General features: G+C 51.0%; 1 protein-coding gene across 1 annotated transcript in view; it reads right to left on the bottom strand.

The window, feature by feature from the left end:
• The window catches only part of Stum (stum, mechanosensory transduction mediator homolog), a 49,981-nt gene that overhangs the window by 9,729 nt on the left and 16,737 nt on the right, over positions 1-23,515 (bottom strand). Inside the window, exon 2 of the mRNA XM_057770704.1 lies at positions 738-917. Coding sequence (XP_057626687.1) covers positions 738-917 — 180 coding nt within the window. The remainder of the gene's footprint in view (positions 1-737; positions 918-23,515) is intronic.

The raw sequence follows: 23,515 nt of genomic DNA, 5'->3' as shown, positions 1-23,515 counted from the left end.
AACCCCAGTTATTGAGGCCCTCTGCCCAATGAGGTGGAAAGAGGAATGGAGGTACAGGGAAACAGCTGTTCAAGACAGGTGCTGTCTGACTGAAGAGTCTGCCAGGTTATTTTTGAACTGATCATTTGCCTTTGGTAAATTTGATGTTGTAACTTCATACACTTCCCCAAAACACTTTCGTACCTAAACTGACTTTGCATTAACAATGGCTGAATCAATAACACCTTCAAAGACAGTGAGAACTTGTAAGGCTTGGCACCAATCAACCAAAGAGTGTAGTTTAACCCTGCGAGGAGTCATTCCGCTCTATGTGTAAAACACAGTTACACGGCTTCCTGCGGGTGAAGACTGTGTGGCCTTATTTTTCCTTTAGAAACTGTGATGTAGACACACGGCCACGGGCTGGAGGCCAACCTCATTCTGAACATACCAGTTTACACCGGCTCAGTGGGAGAACAACTTCCTTGACAGAGGCGGGAGTGATGTCTTTGCTGGAGAGGACCCTCCCTGGGAGACCCACCCTGCAGGGCTGGTATGGTAGAGAGGGCTCTGGAAAGGTGGCCATGGCACTAGGGCAGAGGAACAGGTGCGCCCTTGGAAGCCGTGTCTTTGGGGTGAGAGGTCCTGGCCCAAGTGTAGGCCTCCTGTCCCTCCTAGGCTCCTCCCACAGCTCTGGCACCCCTGCCACACCCCCATCCCCACCCCGCTCTGCCCTCAGCACACCAGCCGCTACTCACTGGCAAGGATGACCATGTCCATGCCCCAGAAGATGCTCATGATCCAGCCCACCATAACGATGGCCGTGAGCACCTGAATTAGGGCCGCAGCGATATTCAGCCAGAAGACGCAGCACACATGCCTGTCTGGGAGGTCAGTGCGAGCCCCACACAGCACAGTGAAGGCCGAGACGAAGGTACCTGGGGGAGGCCAGAGGGGGCAGAGGGGAACAGCTTCAGGGGAGGCCGCAAGGCTGCCAGCCCACCCCTACGGCCCGGAGAGAAACAGGAGGTCCTGCACCCTGTCCTCTGGACCTCTGTCTTGCTCAGGTCCTAGCCACAGTCTGTCTCCAAGGTGAAGAGATTAGGACACCTCCTGGAGGAGGTGTGACATGGGACCTCTAGGGCCCAGTGCTAAGCCTGTGGGTTCTGGAAAACAGGAGTCATTGGGTGACCCAGAAGTCAGCCTCAGAGGTTGAATTCCAGAGAGATGGAGAACCAGGAAATTATCTCAGCCCACATGATGCTGGCTAGGAGACAGGACTGGGACCTGGGACTGGTGGAGTATGGGACTGCAGCCAGACAGTCTCAGAGCATCTCTGATGTTTCCGTAACCATTCCAACCACAGGGGTGGGGTGTAGCAGAAAGAGCCACCTGGGGGGTCCCCTTCCCTCCCCTCCCTATCCATTCCCCCTTTCCACCTCTGTTTTACCCCTGTTGAAGATACTGTTGTTTATGTGAACTTTGAGCCCGGCCTCGCCCCACCCCCACCTCCCCCATCTCCCACCCCACCTCCCACCCCATCACACATCCCCACCCCTGCATGAGAACTCAGCCGAGTTCTCGTTCTCCCTGGAGGTGCTCACAATTACCACAAGCTTAGAGGCTTCCACAACACAAATGCCTCCTTCCTCTATTTTGGAGGTCAGGGCAGTCTGAATGGGGCTTTGGGCCTAGTATGGGGCTACCATTTCCTGTTGCCCCAGCTTCTAGAAGCTGCCTATGGTCGTGGCTCATTGCCCCTTGCTCCATTGCCAGAGCCAGCAGCAGAGCGTCCTGTCCTTGATCTGCTGTCTTCTCATCCCTGGACCCTGGTCCTGCTGCCTGCCGTCTGTGGGGACACACTTGATGATGTCATCTCTGAACCCTGGTCCTGCTGCCTTATATAGGGACACATTTGATGATGTCACCCCTGAACCCTGGTCCTGCTGCCTGCCGTATGTGGGGACACACTTGATGATGTCATCCCTGGACCCTGGTCCTGCTGCCTGCCGTTTGTGGGGACACACTTGATGATGTCATCCCTGAACCCTGGTCCTGCTGCCTTATGTAGGGACACATTTGATGATGCCACCCCTGAACTCTGGTCCTGCTGCCTGCCGTATGTGAGGAAACACTTGATGATGTCATCTCTCAGGATCTCCTGCTTCATCGTGTCTCAGAGCCCCTTTTATCACGTAAGTTCACATAGTCACAGGTGTAGGGACTGGGACGCAGACGTCTGTGGGGGCAGGTATGCAGCCTTCCACTCTATCTTATATAGAGAGACTCAGGAATTAACTAAGTTGCTCAAAGTCACAGTCACAAGTTGACTCCCACAATGACCCCAAGGGTCAATGACCTAACAGAAGAAGGTCAGGATCTGAATTAAGACATTTGAGAAATCGGCCTATGGACTGGTGACCATTCTCAGGACCCCAGTTCTCTCTGTTCCCTCGAGAACACTGAGATTGTCCGTTCCGTTCCCGCTGAACCTGGTGTCTAACCCCCCTTCCCATCCCTGCCGAACCTGGTGTCCAGCCCCCCTTCCCATCCCCAATGAACCTGGTGTCTAACCCCTTCCCATTATTACTGAACCTGGTATCTAACCCCCCTTCCCATTATTAGTGAACCTGGTGTCTAGCCCCCCTTCCCATCCCCGCTGAACCTGGTGTCTAACCCTCCTTCCCATCCCCGCTGAACCTGGTGTCTAACCCCCCTTCCCATCCTCGCTGAACCTGGTGTCTAACCCCCCTTCCCATCCCCGCTGAACCTGGTGTCTAACCCCCCTTCCCATCCCCGCTGAACCTGGTGTCTAAACCCCCTTCCCAGCCCCGCTGAACCTGGTGTCTAAACCCCCTTCCCATCCCCGCTGAACCTGGTGTCTAACCCCTCTTCCCATCCCCGCTGAACCTGGTGTCTTACCCCCCTTCCCATTCCTGCTGAACCTGGTGTCTTACCCCTCTTCTCATTCCCGCTGAACCTGGTGTCTATTCCCCTCTTCCCATCCCCGCTGAACCTGGTGTCTAAACCCCCTTCCCATCCCCGCTGAACCTGGTGTCTAAACCCCCTTCCCATCCCCGCTGAACCTGGTGTCTTACCCCCCTTCCCATTCCCGCTGAACCTGGTCTAGCCCCTCTTCCCATTCCCGCTGAACCTGGTGTCTAACCCCCCTTCCCATTCCCGCTGAACCTGGTATCTAACTCCCCTTCTCATTCCTGCTGAACCTGGTGTCTAACCCCCTTCCCATTCCTGTTGAACCTGGTATCTAACCCCTCTTCCCATTCCCGCTGAACCTGGTGTCTAGCCCCTCTTCCCACTCCTGCTGAACCTGGTGTCTAGCCCCCCTTCCCATTCTCACTGAATTTGGTATCTAACCCCTGGTTCCAGCTCACCAGCTCCTACTGGCTTCCGGACACCGACTTTACTCTGGTCTGCCCTAATGCCTAAGACAGAGGCTGAGGGACTGAGTCTAGCCGCTGATTTCTCCTCCTGACCCTTCCCACACTCCTCCTCATCTGAACTACTATCCACAATGAAGGCCCCACCGCCTCTCCCCATATCCTTTCCTTTCAGATCTCCAACAAGGAGGCGCTGTACCTCTCCCACAGCAGGTAGAAGACCTGGTACCGAGTGCCTTCAGACCCTGAAGGATTTCTGTAGCAGATATGGTGCCCAGGCTCCCCATTACTCCTGAATGCCTGAAGTGCCCAGGGCTCTGCATTTCCAAACAACCCCCCACCCAGGAATGATGAAGCTCAGTACAGCACGACACCCAGGAAGCTGGCCTCGCACCAGCCACACAGGTCTAGCATAGAGCACGGCAATCCTATGGAAGCTGCAAAACCAAGCTCTTGTCTCCACAGGATGGGCGGTCCAGCAGGGACACACAGCGGCTGAGGACTCTCCTTTCTGGGTGATGAGACAAGGTTACCCCTTGCAAGTCTGTATAGGCTGCCTCAGGCACTAACTCAGTCCTGTCCTGGCAGCCTGTAGTGCTGCAGGCACTCATACTCCACTGGGAAGATTAAGGGCCTATGCAGAGTCCCAGAAGGGAACGTGATCCCCAGCTATGTCCTTGGGCAGTAGAGGAGAGGGTGCCTGAACTGGCCTTGTCCCATAGTCACACTGATGACTATCTTGACTATCACCATAGAACCTTCGTCCGGAGACGGATGGAGATAGAGACAGAGACCCACATGGGACCACTGGACTGAGCTCCCAAAGTCCAGCTGAAGAGCGGAAGGAGGGAGAAGATAAGCAAGGAAGTCAGGACCGTGAGGGGTTGGTCCACCCACTGAGACAGTGTGCCTGATCTAAGGGAGCTCACCAAAGCCAGCTGGACCGGGACTGAACGAGCATGTGGTCAAACTGGACCCTCTGAATGTGGCTGACAATGGGGGCAGACTGAGAAGCCATCAATAATGGCACTGGGACTTGTTTCTACTGCATGTACTGTCTCTTTGGGATCCTAGTCTGTTTAGATGTACACCTTCCTAGGCCTGGATGGAGTGAGGAGGGCCTTGGACCTCCCACAGGGCAGGATATCCTGCCCTCTCTTAGGACTGGAGGGGGAGGGTGGAGGGTGAGTTGGGGAGCAGGAGGGAAATGAGAGGAGGGGAGGAAGTGGAAATTTTGAATGGTATTATTTATAAAGCAATATAAAAAAAAAGAAGGGAAGAAGGGAAGGTGAGTGACTGGGACATGAGATCCACCTTATCCAGAGAGGAGAGGGAAGTGAGTTTAGACAGCACAGCACAGGGACAGCAGTGGTGACATGGATAAGGGGCTGACGTGAAAATGAGGACTAGCTGGATCGCTGTGGAGGACTCTGAACGCTGGGCTGTGGCTCTGCCTAACCTACAGAGAGCAGAGCTCCAGGGAGTGGTGAGCAGGAGAGGGATGTGACGGAAAGGAGCCGTAAGGAAGCGAGGCTGGCAGCAGGTGTTGGTGGACGGAGAAACAACCTCTGAGAAGTGTCAGGGACACGGAGGACTCGAGAAGTACATGGCACCATCCTCGCTGCTGCTGGAGTATCGTGTGGGGAGCAGGAGATGAACACAAGTCGACAGCACTACACAAGAGAACCCTGCAGATGTAAGAAGGTGGTGGGAGAGGAACCCGAATGCGTGGGGAAAATATTAAGTGAAAATAACACAGATGCCATTACAGGAGCACGAGTGTGCTGAGCGCATGCTACCCCCTCTCTACCTACGCTGCTCTTTTTTTTAAATTTATTTATTTATTAGAGGGAGACACACATGCCCTGGCATGTGTATAGAGATCAGAGCAAGAATCGACTCTCTCCCCCTACCGTGTGAATTCCAAGGATCAAGCTCAGGCCTGCAGGCTTCATGACTGACACCTCCGCAAACACACAAACATGCAAGCATGTATATGTACACATGCAACTCCCCAACACACACAAAATGGGTAAGACTTTTTTTTTTTCTTTTTAGACAGAGTCTCACGTAGCCAGGCTGCCCTTGAAATCCTGACCACCACCCCCCACCTCTACCTCCCAAGTGCTAGAGTTACAGATATGTGTTACTGTGTCCAGCTAAAAGCTTCGTTCACAATGATATTCATACATCCACGAGTCACCCCACCCATTGTTGCTCACTGTGGACTTTTGCCAAAGCGCTGTGACCCTCTGTCTCTGTAGCTATGGCCTCCCTTCTCTCTTCCTGCCAAGTAAAACATCTCTATAATAGGGCTTCTCCACACACACACACACACACACACACACACACACACACACACACACACACACAGGGTATGTTATATAGATAGTGCAGGTTACCAATTTGAAATCTCGGCCTCAGTCTCCCACGTGCTGGGATCACAGACTTGCCCCATTGTGCCCAGCTCAAGTTAAGCATCTGTCATTACTGATAGAAGATGGATTGCTCATCAGAACTGCTGAACCGACAGACCACAGATCTCCGGGCATGCCTGTAGGGTATTATCCTGATTATGTTAGTTGATGTGGGAAGACTCATTGTAACTGTGGGCGGGACTATTCCTGAACATAAGCTCCTGGACCGAATAAAACGGAGAAAGAAAGAGAGGTGAGCAGTAACCAAGCATGCATTCATCACTCCACTTTTGTACTGCACGTGCAATGCCGACCAGTTGCCTCAAGCTCCTGACATCTGACTTCACCACCATGACGGACTGCCCTGGGGAGTCCGAACCCTCGACTTGCCTTGGTCAGGGCTGAGGCAGAACCCAAAGCAGTTTGCACATGAGAACCGGTAGATGGAGGCTCCTGAAGGTGTGGACTCTAGAGTTCAAACGCCAGCCCTCGAAGGCACAAGGAAAGGACGGTTCTGGGACTTGCTTATCTAAAAACACTAAACAGAAGCTGGGGTGTAGCTTGCTCTCACACATGAAGCCCTGGGTTCCATCCTCAGCACCAAAAATAAACAAAAGACAAGCATTCCCCCAGCTGACTCAGATGGGTGGCTAGGTTTGAGAATCCTCACTCAGGGCTGCAGAGATTTGCCTCACAGATACAGCATCAGAAAACTACCCCACCAGACAGTAGAGATGGCTCAGGGGGTAAGAGCATTTGCTGGGCAAGCGAGAGGACCCGAGTTTGGATTCCCAGCACCCACAATTCCAGAGTTTAGAGGATGGGGTGGGTGTGACCAGGAGGAAGACAAGCAGATTCCAGGAGCTCTCCGGTCAGCCTAGAAATATTGAGTTTCAAGTTCAGCAAGAAATCAGCTTCAAAACTAAGATGGAGAACATGGAGGATACCGATCATTTTCCTCTGGCCTCCATACGCACAAGTACCTGCACATATATTTGTGTGTACACCTAAACACACACACACACACACATGAACACACATACCAAAAAAGAAGAGAGCCTCGATCTTATCAATAACTCAAGTGTCCACGGTTTTGCCCTTTTGATCAGTGTAGTAGCTTCTCCATGTTGCAGGGCAGGGCTGCTCTGGGACCTGTGCCCTGGGCATGCTACTTCTGTGATCACGGCACCAGCAGGCACAGAGAAATGATAGCCTCAAACACTGGGGTCTGTGCTCCATAGCCCCGGGCATGCAGGCATGGGTGTGTGTTCCACACATCCTACCGTGGCTGTGACAGAGCTCGGTAAGCAGTTGCAGCCTGAGGAAGGCCTTCCCACAGAATCGTACTAGACACAGGTCATGCCGGTTTTCTACCACAGGCCCTCTGGCTACCATTCCACCTGTGAGGTGTCTGTGCCCAACTTCCCCCAAGGAACTCAGGATGCAGGTCTGAGCCAGACAGTAGGAGGAGAAAGAGCCCTATGCTCCCCTTCTCCTACCCCTTCGAAGTCCCCAAAGGGCTTGCCTGGGGTGGAACTCTGGGCAGAGTTCCCAGAACTTCCTTCCATTCCCTCCCCGACTCCTGTCAGGGATAAAAAGTGAGCCATGGAGTCCCCCTCCAGGAGAGGGGGAGGCTCTGCTTACGAAAATAAAGCCCCGGGGGCTGGAGAGGTCCACCCTTCGCATTCTCGTGGGGTTCAGCTTCATGAGCCTCACATGGGAGCTGTAGAAGGCGATGGGGTTTGGGTCGGGGGAGAGCGTACTGATGCTTGGAGCTTGGACAAGGGCAGGACTGCCCATCTGCCCTTCTGTGAAGCTGCTGCTGCTGCTGCAGTAAAAATACATAATAAAGAAAGAAACCTTTAAAACACACACCCCTGGGTGCTAGGCTGTAAATTAGGCCTGACCCCAGATGTGCCCCACAGCTGGCTCTGCAGTTGTTCCATTGTATGGGTGGTAATGAAGGACAGCAAACGCCTTCATCACTGAACACAGTCATCCATCTATAGGGCCTGGCTGAAAATAAGCTTTGGGGAACAGGAAGACAATGGCAAGGGAGCCCCAACCCTACTGTACAGCCATTTGGAAATTCAAGCCATGCCCCTAGAAACAGGCCCCCCTGAAGATAGCCTGGTTCAGGGAAGAATGAGGTAAAGAGATGTTGCATTAAAGCCACACTCAACCCTAGGAAATGCCAGTTCTCAAGGGAAGCCCGAGGGAAAGAGAATTAGAAAGCCACAAACATTTTGGGATAAAAACCCTGGGGACAATATTTAGTGCGGCCCTGAAAGTAAACAGCTCAGTCTCTAGCCTCAGCCGGCTGGCTTGTCAACAAAGTAGCCCTTGAGCACAGTCTTAGAATAAAGCTGTGCTAGGCAGGGCAGAGAGGTAGAGCTGGAGGACCCAATAGGTGTTGCCATGTGGCTTGGTAGTGGAATGATACTTAGCATGGTTCAGACCCTGGGTTTCAAGGCCAGCACCAGCCTATAGGACAGCTATGTCTCTCCTATGGAACTGTGTTGAGTTATTCATCCAAGAGCATCTCACAGACCCAGTGTGGGGCCATAGTTTCACATCCTGGCTGGCACGAAATTTGCAAGTTTATGTCCTAGCCAGTGTGTGTATCGTGAGGAAAGAATGGGCGGGTATCATGTTTTCATCATCTTTGACACCCTCAAAATTCTTCAGAACAAATTCACCCATACCCTGGACCAGTGGTAGGAAGGGTCAATGGGTAGCTTTCGACTTTGCAAAAAGCTCAGATGTCTTCATAAATATATCATACCATTCGTAGGGACACCAGCATGCTACTGATAGCATTTATCTCACTGTACCTATCAGAGCTCCCTCCTGAAATCAGTGGCTCCCACTGACCTTCCTTCTGAGGAGGAGGACTGTGCAAAGAGACTAGCCCCCACCCCCACCCTTCTCAATGCCTCCACCGTGACTAGAGGTTGATTGTCCTGCTGGAGGCCAAGTCAGCTGGAACCGGCCGTTAATTTTAATGGCACTGGGCATTGCATCAGCTGCCCTGGGCTTGTTAACAAATCTCTGCCTTCTGCCTCCCTTCCTCCTCCATCTCTGGACCTGGAGGGACTGTGGGGACCTGGGGAGCTGCAGAGGTGTCCCGGAGGGTCTCCCAGATGCTAAGCGTGAGCAGTTTAACCTCACAGAATGCTTGGAGTCTCCTTACAGATCCTGGGCTTCAATCCCCAAAGACTGTACCTAGGAGAGAGCATGGGACATGGGCAGGAGGACCAGAGCACTATGAAGGCCCTAAAGCTCTTTGTTTTACCCCCATCTGGCATGTGCCTCACTGAGGACAGTTGTGTAGGTGACAGAGCGGGGGATGGGTCAGTGGTGACATTTGTTGAAGAGCATGAGGCAGCCTCCGTCACCTAAGAATTTATAACCTGGCCAGATGACATTTCCACGGATGGAGAGGCACTGAAATTAAAAGCAGAAAGGGGCTCTACCCAAGCTGCCAGCTGCCAGGAGTCTTTCTGTGATCAAGGACATGGAGGATGCTGATGAAGTCCAGAGGCAGTTCTCCAGGGGGCACTGTAGATGCCAAGAAAAGAGCCTAGGTCTTTTTCCTTAAGGAGTCATTGACACCAGGACAAGGCTGAGATCCTGCGGCACATGGCTGAGCCTCATTCTGTCACCTGAATGATGAAATGCCACCCTTTGCTTATCAACTCTAGAGGGAACAGAGGTCCTGGGTCCCCACCACCTGAGTGCAAGTGAGCAGGAGCCAGAGTTGTCAAACACCAAGGGAAGTTCAAGGTCAGGTGTGCGTGGTCACTGGGAGTGCTAGAAGGAGCTGCCTTCAGGTGCCTGAAATAGCAGTCACACACTTCAAGAAGAAAGAAGGCCACTGTGCCCTGCAATCTTTCTTTTGATCACAGTGGAGGCCTCAGAAGACTGTTGACATACATGACATGTCACATGTCACCACAGAACATATCAGACTTTAATATCAGACCTGGAAGCTGCACTCCCAGGTGTGAAGTTGCTTCCCATGGATGAATTCTTGAGACCTTGATCTCCAATAAGATGGTATTATCAGTATGAGGGGCCTTTAGGGGATGATTGGGCTGAGGTACTGAGATTGGTGCCAAGGTAGAACCAGGCCCTGACCAGGCCCTCACAGGGGACAGAGAGATGCACACAGCTCCCCAGTGTCCTCTGAGTCTCCCTTCTATGAAGAGAATCAAGAAGGGGTCCTCGTGAGCTCCTCGCCACTCCAGCTGGTTGCTCTCTGACTTGTAGCCGCCAGAACCGTGAGAGGCGAATGTTGGCGGTTTAGAGCTGCCCAAACTAGGACTGCCCCTTCCTAAAAGACAGACTCAGTTTATGGCAGCCCCCACATGGATTCAACTGGCATTTATACAGCACCGGCTGGAGACCAAGAAAAGGGCAAAACTATGGATGCCACCACGGAAGGCCAGCATCAAGACTCACCGGGTACTAAGAGATTAAGCCCACAGAATTCAATGCTGTAGGACCCGTCGCTGGAGAGATGGAGGCAGCGAAGGCAGGATGGCACTGTGAGCAGGCACAGCAGGAATCTGGCACTGAATGCCAGGGTCCAAACCCTACAGATGGGCAGTGAGACATCAAGTTTCCTCACCTATGGAAGGTAATGCTGGGGGTCCGCTGTGACCGGAAGGTACAGGAACGCATGACATGTTCAGAATGCAAACTAAGACTGATGGGTGAGGGCCGTTGGAAGAGACTGGCGGGGAGCAGTCCTCCTTAGTAGCCTGGACTGGAGCAGAACCTTGGCAAGGGAGCATATTAGCTATAAATATGAAAGTGAAATTGAAAGCAGAGACACCTGGAATTGAAATCACAGTAGCTGATGACAGTTATTCATTCTATTTTTTTTAAATTATGTTTTGCATGGCATTTGCCTGGATAGGTGTGATGGGATGAGCTCACTTGTTTGTGCAGGCATGTGGCTAGAGGATGACTTTGAGTGTCCCCTACTGTCACTCAGTATCCTATCTTTGGAGCCAGAGCCTCTTACTGAATAGCCCACTGTTTTCAGCCAGGCTGGTTAGCTAGTAACCTCCAGAATCCATCTGTGTTTGTCCAACATGAGGGTCAAAGGTGTGGGCTGCCGCACCTGGCTTTTCTGCGAGTGTGACATTGAGGAGACAAACACAGGTGCTCATGCTTTCTCAACAAGCATTTTACCCATAGAGCCATCTTCCCAGCCCCTTTACCCTTTAAAAAATTATACTGTAACTGCTAAGTTCACCATGTCAGTTTTGTGAAGCCTGAGGCTTGGGTTCATCCATATGTCGAAGTTTTACGCAGCCTGGAAAAGTCTGATAGTGGCTACACAAAGAGATGGGGAAGTTCTTCAAAGTGAGATCACAAAAATAGTACGCATATTGTGTGGGGAAATTATTTTAAAATATTTATGCATATGGACAAGGACAGGCACATACTAAACAAAATGAAACATTGTCTTTACTGTGGCTGAACTGCTGATGTTTTTTTTCTCTCTTTTTTCAAAAACAAAAAAATAAAACGTCACAAGCACCCGTTGAGATTCTGCTTTACAAAGATGTCCCCCAGCGGCATCTTTCTGGCTGTAGAGAAGGTGATGTAACAGTCAAGCAAGTGAGGGACAGCTGACATCCAGACATCTGACAGAAAATGGCTGATGCCACGGAACAGGCCCAGAGCTACCGTTGAGATCTTTGAACTTCCAGGAACACCCTTGGCCCCGGGGCACCCAGCACTGATATTAGAAAGACCTGGGGGTTCTGAGGAGTCCTTTTTCAAGAGATCTTGAGGAGCCATCCTTGGTTTATTCAGGTGGCCACTTAACAATGGAAGGGTGGCTCAGCTGAGCCGGCTCCCCAGCCTCCGAGGACCAGGGAGAGAGGGCAGAAGCCGGGTAGAGAGTGACCCAGGCTCAGGTGTTCTTTGTCTGGCTGATGGCTCCCCACAGGCCTATCATGTGCCTCCTGGGCACCATGCCCAACCCAGTAGCCCTTGAGCCCATCTGTGTACCCTCAGGACCAAGGATAGTTTCCTGCCAGGGCTCCTAGGACAGGCTCAGGAAAGGCTTCTTCCATACCGCGATGGCATTGCTGCTCACCATACCAGAGTATTCCGTACTATAGGGAAAGGTTCCCCTACTGGTACCCTTATTTTGGAAATAACCAACTGAAATAGGCTTATTTTACAGTGACTTGCTGGAAAAGCCCGGAAAGGCAGAGTGGGGCAGTGGTTATGAGTGTTGGCTAAAGGGTCAGCCTGCTGAATTTTACTGCTGACTTCAGGGTTCACTGGTTGTGTGAGCCTAGGCAAGCCCCTGCATTTGCAGGACTTGCTCTATCAAATCTTAAAGGGCCAGTTCCTCTCTGGAAAGATGTGGGGTAGAAAAACACCCAAGCACACATAGCAAGGAACTTAATAGGGATTACACACTTAAAGTGCCTAGAGGGAGCTAAGTTCTTAGCAATGGATAATATATATATACAATTCAGGTTTTGTTTGATTTCTTGGTCCAATAAATTATTAGAAACCCAGTCCCAGTGTGTCTGTTGGCATAGAAACCCAAGCTTTGGGACCAAGAGGATGGCTCAACTGGCAAAGTGCTTCTCCCGTAAGACTGGTGACTGGAGTGCCCATCCTATCCCAGAACTCATGGAAGGGTGGAAGGAGAGACTTGGCCTCACACAATGACCCACTGATTTCCACATAAGAGCTGCAACGTGCACACGCCCACATATCCACATCACACACACACACACACACACACACACACACACACACATTGATAATAATGATTTTTTTTTAAATCAGCCATAAGCCCAGTTTGACAGTGCAGGCCTAGTTACCTGGGAGCCTAAGGTAAGGATATGATGCATTCAAAGTGAGCCTGAGCTACAAAGTAAGTTCAAGGCCAGCCTTGGCAACTAACTGAGACTCTGTCTCAAAATACAAAGTACGTAATGGGCTGGGGTTGTAGCTCAGTGAGTGGCTGCTTAGATGTACCCGGCCCTGGGTTCAACCCAGAGGCAGTAGCAGGCGCTAGGGGGACAGACACCTGACACACAGCTGGGGCGCTGTCATTGTTTAGCTTTAGCTCCCTAAGATTCTCTTTGAAAACACAGTTTTATTTTCAGTTAAGCCCCTATTTTATTTCATTGTTTGGAAGAGAAAATGCTGTTTTTGGAGGAACAGCTGAGCAAGACTCTGAAGGTCAGGGAGAGCGGCCTTCAAGGACCAGTCGTAGGCAGAGCAGCAGGTGGGGCTACAGGTTTTCCCCCATGGCCCTCACTTCCGGTGGGATCCTCCTCCCCAGCGTAGCTCTGGACAGGCAGAGGGAAGACTGGCTTCATTACCTGGTCTAGTCAGCACCTGCGACCATGGGATGCAGAAAAAGAGATCTGCCCTGACTTCAAAGGCAGAGTTCCTGAGCAGCTGTGTCTCCCCCACTCCACACTCACCCAAACAAAGCCACCTCCTCTGCCACTCCAAGAAGAGCAGGTGGGGTCCCCAGCCCTCATCAGAGAGAGCTGCCTGTTTGAAAGAGAACTAAATTGCTAGGCCAGCATTTATGGCTATCATTTGTCAAGAGAATTGGGAGAGGAACTTGGTAAGAGAGCACTCTGTGAAGAAGCGTAAAGCCCTAGGTTCCGTCCCAGGTACCACCAAAAGAAAGACATTTGAGGAAGCATGTGAGAGCAAGATGCTAAGACACGCCGAAGATGCTGAAGATTCTGAGGCATGCTGGGAAGCTGGCAGACAGCCATGACCTCACTGTCCTCTACTGTCCAGGGCCCAGCTCTGGTCCCTTGGTTCTCTGGGGACAAGTGCCCCACAGGACACTTTGTCTGCTGAGTAGCATAGCCTCGACTCAGAACAACAAGCTGATAAGTTGCTTTTGAGAAAAGGCTTCTGGGAGCAGCCCGAACCATGGGTGCTATGTAAGGAGTGACCCAGGTCCTTCCACCCACCTGGAGCAACACTGGGGCACAGGGGATGACTGGGAATTTTATACCCACTCCATGCCACCCTTGTTGTCCTGTCCATGCAGTTAGTGGCATTTCCTCAATAGTGGTTGACAGAATCACAGCTGACCCAGACTGAAGTCTCCAAAGCAATGGTTGCTCCTACCACAGACGGAGCCACCAGCCAGCCGCCTGTCCTTTGGGATTGTTCTTACTTCACTGGTGAAAAGCTGCCCTGGGGTTCCAGAGGCACCCTCAGTTTTCCCCTGTAAGCTAAGGAAGCTATTCATTAAGATCATCTAACCAGCCCTGGTTAGGTGGGGCATATCTTTAATCCCAGCACTCAGGAAGCAGAGGCAGCCAGATCTCTTGTGAGTTTGAGGCCAGTCTGGTCTACAGAGCAAGTCTACACACCCAGGGCTATGTAGAAAGACCCTGTCTATGACACACACACACACACACACACACACACACACACACACACACACATTATCTAGCCATAGCAATTCTTGGTGTGTACCTGTCTGTATATGTGTGTACTTATGTATATACGCATGGGTTTGTGTGTTAACATTGACAGTGTGGAGCTGAGGACTGGGAGAAATTTCCGTCCAAGAGGCTCCCTTTGTAAAACATATACCATTCATACCACAGTGTCGGTCAGATGAAATTCACTTCCGTAAACCTTTCAGCACACAGGAAGTCCAGGAGTGGCAAGCTGATCACAGAGGCCCAGAAGGGGCTGCATGGTCACCAAAACCGTGCTAGCCTGCTACATGTCTCCTGGCCCGGGAGCCCAGATTTCCCGCCTCAGCTGTGTCCCACAAACATATGGATTCTCCCAGCTCCTCCACGGATCGCATCGTCTTTCTTCTGAGACCTGGAGTCTAACTACTGAGAAATCCACGGAAGAACGGCCGTGTTCCCGCCCACTGATACTGTCCCAAAGCAGAACTTACTGGGAAGAGACAACATAAATGGACTCCAAAAGCCGGACCAGGGGTTCTCTTTCCAGCCATCTAAACAAGCAGGGAAGGGACGGAGGAAGCAACACAAGGCAGGAGTCGGGGTTCAGTCCAGCCAGATGCCAAAGCAGGCTCTGGGGAGAACTTGTCGAGATGTTTCCTATTAGGGCAAGAAGCAGCAGATGAGAGGGCGGAGCCTGGATCCAGTACAGTTGCCGTCAATGTTTCAGTCCTAAGGAGCTACTGGGGCTCCAGTGATGCTAAAAAGGGCTGGAACACAAGGGCTGGGCACAGCACGCAGCTGCTGTAGAAATAGCTGGTAGGTTTTTATTTATTTTTTTAATACTGTCTTTCTCTGTGTCTTTTTTTTCACTCTTGGAAATGACACTATGGGGAATCTGGTCCTCTGACCGACACCAAAGGCTGTTTCATGTGTCCCTGGCAGGCACTGTAGAAGCAAGAGCTGGCTGGCTGCCAATCCTCTCGCCCTCTCTGTCCAAACTCTTTATGGCCACTCAGCCACCCCATTCTGCTGTCACCACCCAGTGATGAGTTGGGAGCTGTCCAGCCTAGAGCCTGGCGTGTGTCGCCTGCCTGTACTAACTACTTTACCAGTTCCAAGGGCTCCGACGGTGCAGAGGTGGACAGCAGCCCAGTGGAACCTCAACTCGGGTCAATCTGTCTTTCTGGAACCCTGAACCTTCAGCTCGAAGTGGTCCCCAATTCTCCTACACTGCCGTGTCCCCCATCTTATCCAATGAGAGTGACAGGGTAGCATGGTAACATTCATCTTTACTATGCTGGTCCACACCACGTAGGCCATATGCGGTCCTTTGAGGTCAGTGCGATTTGCAAGGGAGGGGATACAGGACAGAGATCAAGGGCTGGCTCCTAATGCCAGGCTACCAGATTTTGTGTCGTCATGCCTCAGCATCCCGTCCTGCCAGGTAGGGTAACAGTCAGAGCAGCCACTTCAGGGGCCTGATGTGAGGACTGACATAACACACAGAGCCCCTGAGCAGTCTGGCAGCCCATGGTGGGGAGCCCAAATATTCGACCCAGCCTGAAAGGTTACCCTGATGCTGGACGCTCTTGGCAATGTTTGTCACTGTCACTGGGTGGGAGCAGTTGTCCACACTTGCTCGTCCCCTGTGCCGCACTCCCACAGTCTGCTTGCTCACTGAGAGAGCTGACTTCCCAGCTCAGATGCAGCCCCAGGACTCTCAGACACCCTGGCTCCCCAGTAGATCATAAATGGCTCCAGGACAAAAGATGCTACCTAATATGAATAGTTCCCCGTCCATAATTCGTCGTCCATGTCCATATCTATGAAGTTAGAGGTTTCTGTCAGGTCCTTTCAGTGTGAGCATTTGTGACCAAGGTCCAATCTTTCAGGCTGGCTAAGCCTGCTTATGCCTTGGCAGAGCCCCTCAGGGTAGATCTCCTCTGAGGTCTTTGCTCAGAGCATGGGATAGCATCTCTGAGACCAAGCAGTTGGACTTCCAGAGTCCCAGGAAGATGGTCCCTAAGCCAGCGCAGGGTCTCTGGAAACCTAAGATGCCCCACCTCTTAAAAGGAGGCTGCACAAACTGAGCATCCCCAGTCCAGATGGGGAAATTTAGCAGCTGCACTCTCCCATCCTAGGGTCCCTGGTGTCCATTGAAGTGCATCTTCCTAAGAATATCCGTGCAGAGCCCAGATGGAGTAGAACACCTTCTACATCTTAGGCTCTTAATACACGCTTACCAAAAATATTAAATGAAGTAGATTTGAGGAGGAAAACGGACTGAAAAACATTCCAAGAATACCAAAGAGCTCTCTTTGCAAGTTCAAATGACTTTTCAGTGGCCTTGACCCAAGAAAACCTGAGCTGTGAACTCTGATTTGTGAAGAAAGGTGACACTGTGGGCTTATTGAATAACACAGTGACAAGTTCTTACAGCAGCTGAAACCATCATTCCAATCTTAACCTGCTTTCATCTAGTGTGTCTGTCTCAGTGCTCCTGTCTCTCTGTACACGCCAGTGTGCACAGGGCAGCATGCACAGGGCAGTGTGCACAGGACAGTGGAGAGCACAGGGCAGGGTGCGTATTTAAGAAGCATGGCCTCCCAGGACATGGGAAGAAGAGGATAGAGACAGGAAATGGCCATTTAAGCATCTCTTTCTACTGTGAGCGCAGACACCACACTGGACTTTTATCTGAACAGAGTCTATGTTCTGCTATGCAGGCAGCAGTGAAGCCATGTTCTCAAATGACCCTTCCCACCACTGCTTCAAGGTGACGATTGTCAGTACTCCGGGGACTGGAGCTTCGTGTCTAATATCATCACACACAGCAGTTCTGCTGACAATTGTTTGCCAATATCACTGGGGTGCTTTGAGAACAACAATAAGTCAATAATAATAATAATAAGTCAACCTATTAGATACATTTTCAAACAACGGTGTTATTCTGAGGAGTCTAGACTGTAAAGGCGTCCGATGGCACAAAATGGAGCTAAGAAACTTTGACTTTGGGTCTCTAACTGCCTCCCCTACTTGTCACTCTTCAGGCTAACAGGCTCAAAGACCCTCTGACTAGACACTGGATCTCCAGAGCTGGGAAGGATAGAGGCTGGAGGAGGGGCAGGCTTAGTGATGGTCACCGAGGGAAGGAAGGTCTTGTGGGACTAAAAGAGGGAAGGAGGGTGGGAAGGAGGAAGACAGAGTGTGGCCTGGCCCCAGTGCCCACCCTGGTGCTCTAGACTCATCCCAGAGCATCTGCGTCTGTCTGTGGTTCTGAGTTTTCCCACCTGTTGGAGGAGTTGTGCTCGGTTCCTGGCTCCTGCTCAATACATTTTTGTTTTATTTTACACAGCGCTTGTGGGCATCAAGCATTGTTGGGTGTTCTGACACTGCCAGTGTGCTTTGGATGAGCCCTGTTGCTAAGAGACAAATCCCAGATGCATCTTTAAACACTGCTCTAGAAAAGCACATTCCTCCACACTCAGCTCCACGGTGTCTTTTCTTGGGTCCTGTTTAGTTTATGTGAACACCTACTTGCCAAAGGCCACATTTTGAACCTCCAGGAAAATCCAATGAAGGCTCCATTTACTCTGAGAGTGTGGAACAATGGTTTGGGGGAGAAAGGAAGACTCATGGTGGCCGCAGTCACCTGCAAACGACCAGCACAGCCTGGAGATGCAGTGCAGCCATACTGGGGAGGACTCTCTGAAGGACCAGTGGGCCATGGCTCTATCCTACCAGTAGCTTCTTGCATTTCTAAGATGTCCAACCTTCCCACTCCTTGCCAAGCAATTCCATGTTCAGTTTGATTTAAACCACATGCACTTAAACCTCCTGCATCCCCACCCCCAAGGCTTGGATCTTCTGGGTTGACTGTACCAGGCACAAGGGCTCCCTTGTGGGTCACCACTCATCCATGCAGTCCTGGACACAGGAGCTACAAAGGCAGGCTGCTGTCAGCAACAATCACAGTGGGACTTCCTTTCCCCGAGCCCAGGGGTCGTCTTCCACTGAGGCCTCCCAGAAGTGCTCTCCAAACTGTGCCGAGCGCAGTCCACTCCACTCCTGCTCCACTACATCAACCTCTTTGAAGGTGGAGACTTTGACCAACTTCCCAAGGGATTCTGATGTTCCTGAGGTCAGGGGTCAGCAGTATGGGATTACCTATCAGCCGTATCCCTCCAAATGAACTAAGCATGTGTTTCAAGCCAGGCAGGGCCCCAAGATCAGAAACACAGTCTGAGAACGTCTCCTCCACTAGACCAGCCAGCCCATGGTCTAGTGGCCCTACTGAGTTACACAGCATTGGGACCCGTGGAGCTAGACCAGAGAAGCTGAGGAGACTACCACAGTGACATTCCATGGGCAACAATCACACTTAATCTCCACTGTGTGCAAAGTACTATTTATTCTAGGACTGAACTCAATTCATTTTCTTTAAGAGAGTCTGAAGAAATAGGGACTATTCCCCCCATTTTTTTAGATCAAGAGATTGAGGTGCACATAGAAACAGTGTAAAGCCTAAACTATCAAACTTCCAGAAGATGTAAGAGACAAACTCTGTAACCCAGAGGCAGGTAAGATTACTGAAGTAGAGAAACTTCAAAAGGGAAAGGAACTGGAATGTGAAAGAGGTAGGACCACTCGGCCAAACTCGCACAGTGATCACGTGGTGACATGCAAGCCAGGGAGCAAGCGTTCTTTCAGCTAAAAAGAAAATATCCAGAAAAGGATCATCGGGATTTTTCACACACAACAGAGCCTGCCTCAGTGAGCTGGGCTCTTGACTGATGGCCACCGCCTGTGCCCTCCCTGGGAGCCAGCTAAGGATGCCCTAGCAGACGGTCCTCTGGGTAGCAGACGGATGGCTTTGTTTCTCAGAGCATGAACAGTTGGCTTTCTTCCCTAAGGCATTTTGTACCTTAACATCCAGGTCCCTGCCCCCAGCTCAGCCCATACAGTGGTCATCAGAGTGGCCCACAGGCAGCAAAGCCCTGTGCAGGGTGGCGTTTTCCTCATGCAGCAGGATCCTCTCCCTCCTGGCCGCCCACCAGTCCCTGCCAAGCTGCCAGCTATGGATGCTTTAAAACATTTTCAATTAAATGTGTTGTGGGAAGAGTCTGGAGCTGCGTGGCAGGCAATGTACCGGTTCCCACTTCCACCCTGGACAGGGTGCTGAGCCACGTTCCCGCAGCTGTTCCTGCCAAATTACTCTGGGCTATTTTAGAGCACGTACAGAAATGCCTGGGAAGTCCCCTAAGCCACCCTGGCAGGCCCTCAACGAGTCATTACCAGAGCTGAGAGCTGGACAGGTGGGTCAGCAGGAGAGGAAGCCATCTCTCCCTGAGCTTAGAGTGTGACCCACAGTCCAGACCACCCCAAACATAAGCCCTATTCAGGTCACACTCACTGTTATGGAGGCATAAATCCTACCTAACACCTCTCATTCATCATTTCCAAAAAAAAAACCTCAACAAATCACACGTCGCCAGCAGCCACCAGCTGTCTGGGCCATCTGCACAGGGGATTGTGGTAGACCGTTCCCACAGGTGTGAAGGGTGAGACGAAGTGCCACAGGACTGAGGTGATGCACACACTTCCCAACACACGCTTGTCCTAAGCACACATAGAACAAGCGCAATGTGTGCTCACACCTGCACACATTTGGCTCACACACCACCTTAGGTTTGGCCGGACACAGTATCCCGCACCTCCCCTTCTGGGTGGCCCTCTCTGTGTTTCTGGCACTGCATAAATAATAACCGTCAACACAATGGCTTTCTAGTAATTCATAATTCCTTATGAGTCATAGTTTTGGGTCATTCACAAACCTTTTGGCTATGCCCAGGTGCTCAATCAGGCAGTGCTGAGTCAAACCCTGATGCGTTATCCTGAGAGCCTAGCGGGGCCTGTGCTATCGCTCGGCCACTTTCAGTTCCTGTGGCCTTTCAAATCCTTTCTTATTTGCCCCACTCCTCCCTCCACCTCTCTGTATAGTCCACTCCTGGGGACACAATTCCTCTGTGAGTCAGTACTGATGCCCAGCACTGTGGATAAAAGATGCCACTTCGTGCCATTGGTATAGCTGAGTTCCTAGAGCAAAAACCTCAATTCTGGCAGCCCCGACTGGCTGGGCTTTACTGCCCATCATTGGCATATTGGTTGCCAAAATTAAAGACATGAACACGAAGCAATAAATGAATAAATAAGAACAGAAAAAGGAGATTTGATTTAGTGTGGCCACACTGAGAAGAGGCTCAGCCAGAGGGGCGTAATTAAGCCGACCCCGCCAAGGTGTGGCCCTGCCATCACCCTTTCAGCTCAGTTTCCCAGGGTAGTCTCAGGAGGAGAATACTTCCCTGGGGTGCAGCCTCACCACTGTAGATGACACCCTAGTATGAGTGGGGGCCTGTTCCAGGATGCTTTGCTCTCCCCGGAATTCAAAGCCATGAGACCAGGTAGGTAGCCAGGCACTCTTTGAGGGATCACCATGTCTATGATGGTCAAACAGGATTCTGAACCAAAGTGAAGGAGACAGAATAAGTGAAGGCAGGGGAGCCAGGCTTCCCGAGGAAGGAAGGGCCTGTTTCCTGAGACCATCCATCTACCTTTTCTTTAACCCTTGGCATTCCAGCAAGAAGCTATTTCCTAGTCAATGCTTTCTTGTTTTTTTAACCAGTTTCCCCTCATCTTCATTTGCGAGTCTTGTGCACTTCAGCAGTACAGCACACTCTGGAAGTTTGGGAAAGCGTGGCTAAAGAGAGAATGACCCTCACTCCTTGGGTGGCTCCAGGCTATCTAGTCCCCAAAGGCTTTTTGATACCTAGTGGTTTGGGAAAGGCCTTAGGTCATTCTGACCTGGACAGGTTAAAGAGCCAGTAAAAAGCCTGTGGCCTTTCGTTCTATTTTCCTAACTAGGTCCTGATGGTGTCAGTGTTGTTGATGGAGACCCAGGACCCTACTGTGGCATGGATTCTTAGAATGTACTTGCAGCATTTGAGGGAAACAGTCATGGGGTAGCTGCCAAATTCACCACCTACTTTCCCCCCAACACTGCATATCAACCTCATCCTTCAATGTGCAAAACTCCCCACAAAAATCATGTTTATGGAAATCATATCACCATGGCAACAGTAAAGGTCTCACAAGTATTTTTAAAATAGCAAATTAACAAAAACCCACTTATAAAAAAAATCTAAAATCTGTTCCTTTATGAGCATTAACGAACACAGGGATTTGAACAAAACACACAATGTGTCTGATGGCGAAAAGTCAGTAGAAATGACTCTTGACTCTGGATTAATTGGGAGCAGAGGGCGGGCTCCGTGGGAGCAAAGTTTGGCTTCTCTAATAAGAGGTCGCTCCTTGCATTTATTCTGGAAGATAAAACCAAACTCCTCTGGTGCAGAAGAAATGTGGCGAAAAGGCTCAAATTGCTGAAGTACTCATTTCTTACTTTCTATTTTCACATCACTGATATTATTACCTTCTCCACTCTGCAAGACTATTCCATTTTTAACTCATAGGTTTTTAGCAGTTGCATAAGCCTCCGCCACTGTGATTTAGCCTGGCTGACTCTCTATTATAAAACCTGTTCACTCAGAAGTCTGCACACAAATCACACGGGAAGGGGGGAAAAAGCCAGATTCACACGAACCGAGTCAGAACCTCTTTGCTTTTTAAGTATGCGATGGATGTGGCTAGGAAAAGGGGGGATGCTTTTAAATAGAAGATGCACTAATTTTTTGGCTTCTTTTGTAAGATTTAAAGTACAATAGGCGTGTTGTGATGACTTGGCTCATAACAAGGGATCCCTGAGAGCTAGAACAATGCAAACACTGGAGGCTTTTTCTGGGAGTGCAGGGAGGAAAATCAAACCTTGCAACGGAGGGTTCCACACTGGGTCTCCAGCTCCACAGGAGGGGAACCGGAAGCAGGACAAGTAAGCGAAGTGGTGGGTCCCCAGAGTGGAGAGTACACTGTTAGCAGAGAGGATTTGCTCCCCTCAGCCTCTCTTGCCACTGGGAACGTAGAGGGCACAGCTGTGCAGCATCAGCACCACCACGGGCTGGGCAGATGTTGCACTCTTCAAAATGAGGGCTCCTGGCAAAAGGATGGGCATTCATTCCCCAGGAGATCAAGTAGAATCCTGAATCCTGTTGCTGGAGGTGTTGAAGTCAAGAGTGGGTGGTATAGAGCTCTGAAAGCCAAGTAACCAGGATCCAGGATGCCCAGGAAGGAGACAGTCTGGGGAGTCCTATTTGGCACCTTCTAAAGCTGCCATCCCTCCCAGAGTCAGTCTCTTCCCAGTCCACCTGAGATCACGGCATCTCCTGAGTACCAAGAGCCATCTGGAAGCCGGACACCCACGCTTTTCAGACAGCAGGATGCTCAGGCTCTACATAGACTGTTCCCACAGCTTCCAGGAGGAAGAAAGTAGAAACCAACTTCTTCATGAAAAGCGTGGAGTGTGTGTATGTGGGGGGTGCACTATGAGCCAGGGCTGGCAACCCAGGTTCCATGGTCTAGTTGGGGCACCTGAGAAGCAAATTCTAAATGGGAGAAGCCTGGGATAGAAAGCAAACATCTGCATACCTAGGCCTGAAGGGGTGGTCAGAAAGCTGGGTTAAAGAATGGAGCTGCGGTCTAGAAGCCATGGCCACAGCCTGGCAGTCAGAGGGAATAGAGAAACCAAGCCCCAACCTCTCCCCTCTTCCTTCGCTTTGCCAGAGCCTTCCTTGAAAGACACAGGACCATGGAGTGGTAATGCAGGCCCCAGAGGACAGCCTGCAGGGGCAGAGCAGATCATAAGAGGGTCGACATAGATGAGGGGACAGAGAAGGCAGCGGGAGCCCATTGCCCAGTCTTTTCTCCCCCGTGAGGGTAGAACTTCTCATGCATTCAGACACTGGAAACATGAAGACATGAAGACAGGTCAAGATGGAGGGCTGGGCTCCCACAGGGCTGGCACAGAGCTAGGCACCCCTGGGCCTGATTTTATTTCCTTAACTATTTCATCACAAACAAGAAAAAGAAAGCAGGACTAATAGCCATCCCCACCTCAAATGTGGACAAAGTGGGGCCAGGCAGGAGCAGTGGGCACCATCACGGCAAGAGTACGGTTATTACAGAGGTGAAACAGGAAGTCAGGAACGTAGTCCTCAGCGCCTCAAAGGCACATAGTTCATCACGTCAGCAAGAATAGCTGGAATTCTATTTGGGGTCATGCCCTGGGCCACATGCTGGAGGAGATACCACAGAAGGTGCAAAA

Source organism: Chionomys nivalis, chromosome 5 (assembly GCF_950005125.1).
Source record: "Chionomys nivalis chromosome 5, mChiNiv1.1, whole genome shotgun sequence".
Taxonomy (NCBI): domain Eukaryota; kingdom Metazoa; phylum Chordata; class Mammalia; order Rodentia; family Cricetidae; genus Chionomys; species Chionomys nivalis.
The sequence above is the reverse complement of the archived record's forward strand: the minus strand, read 5'-3'. Positions and strand labels throughout refer to the sequence as shown.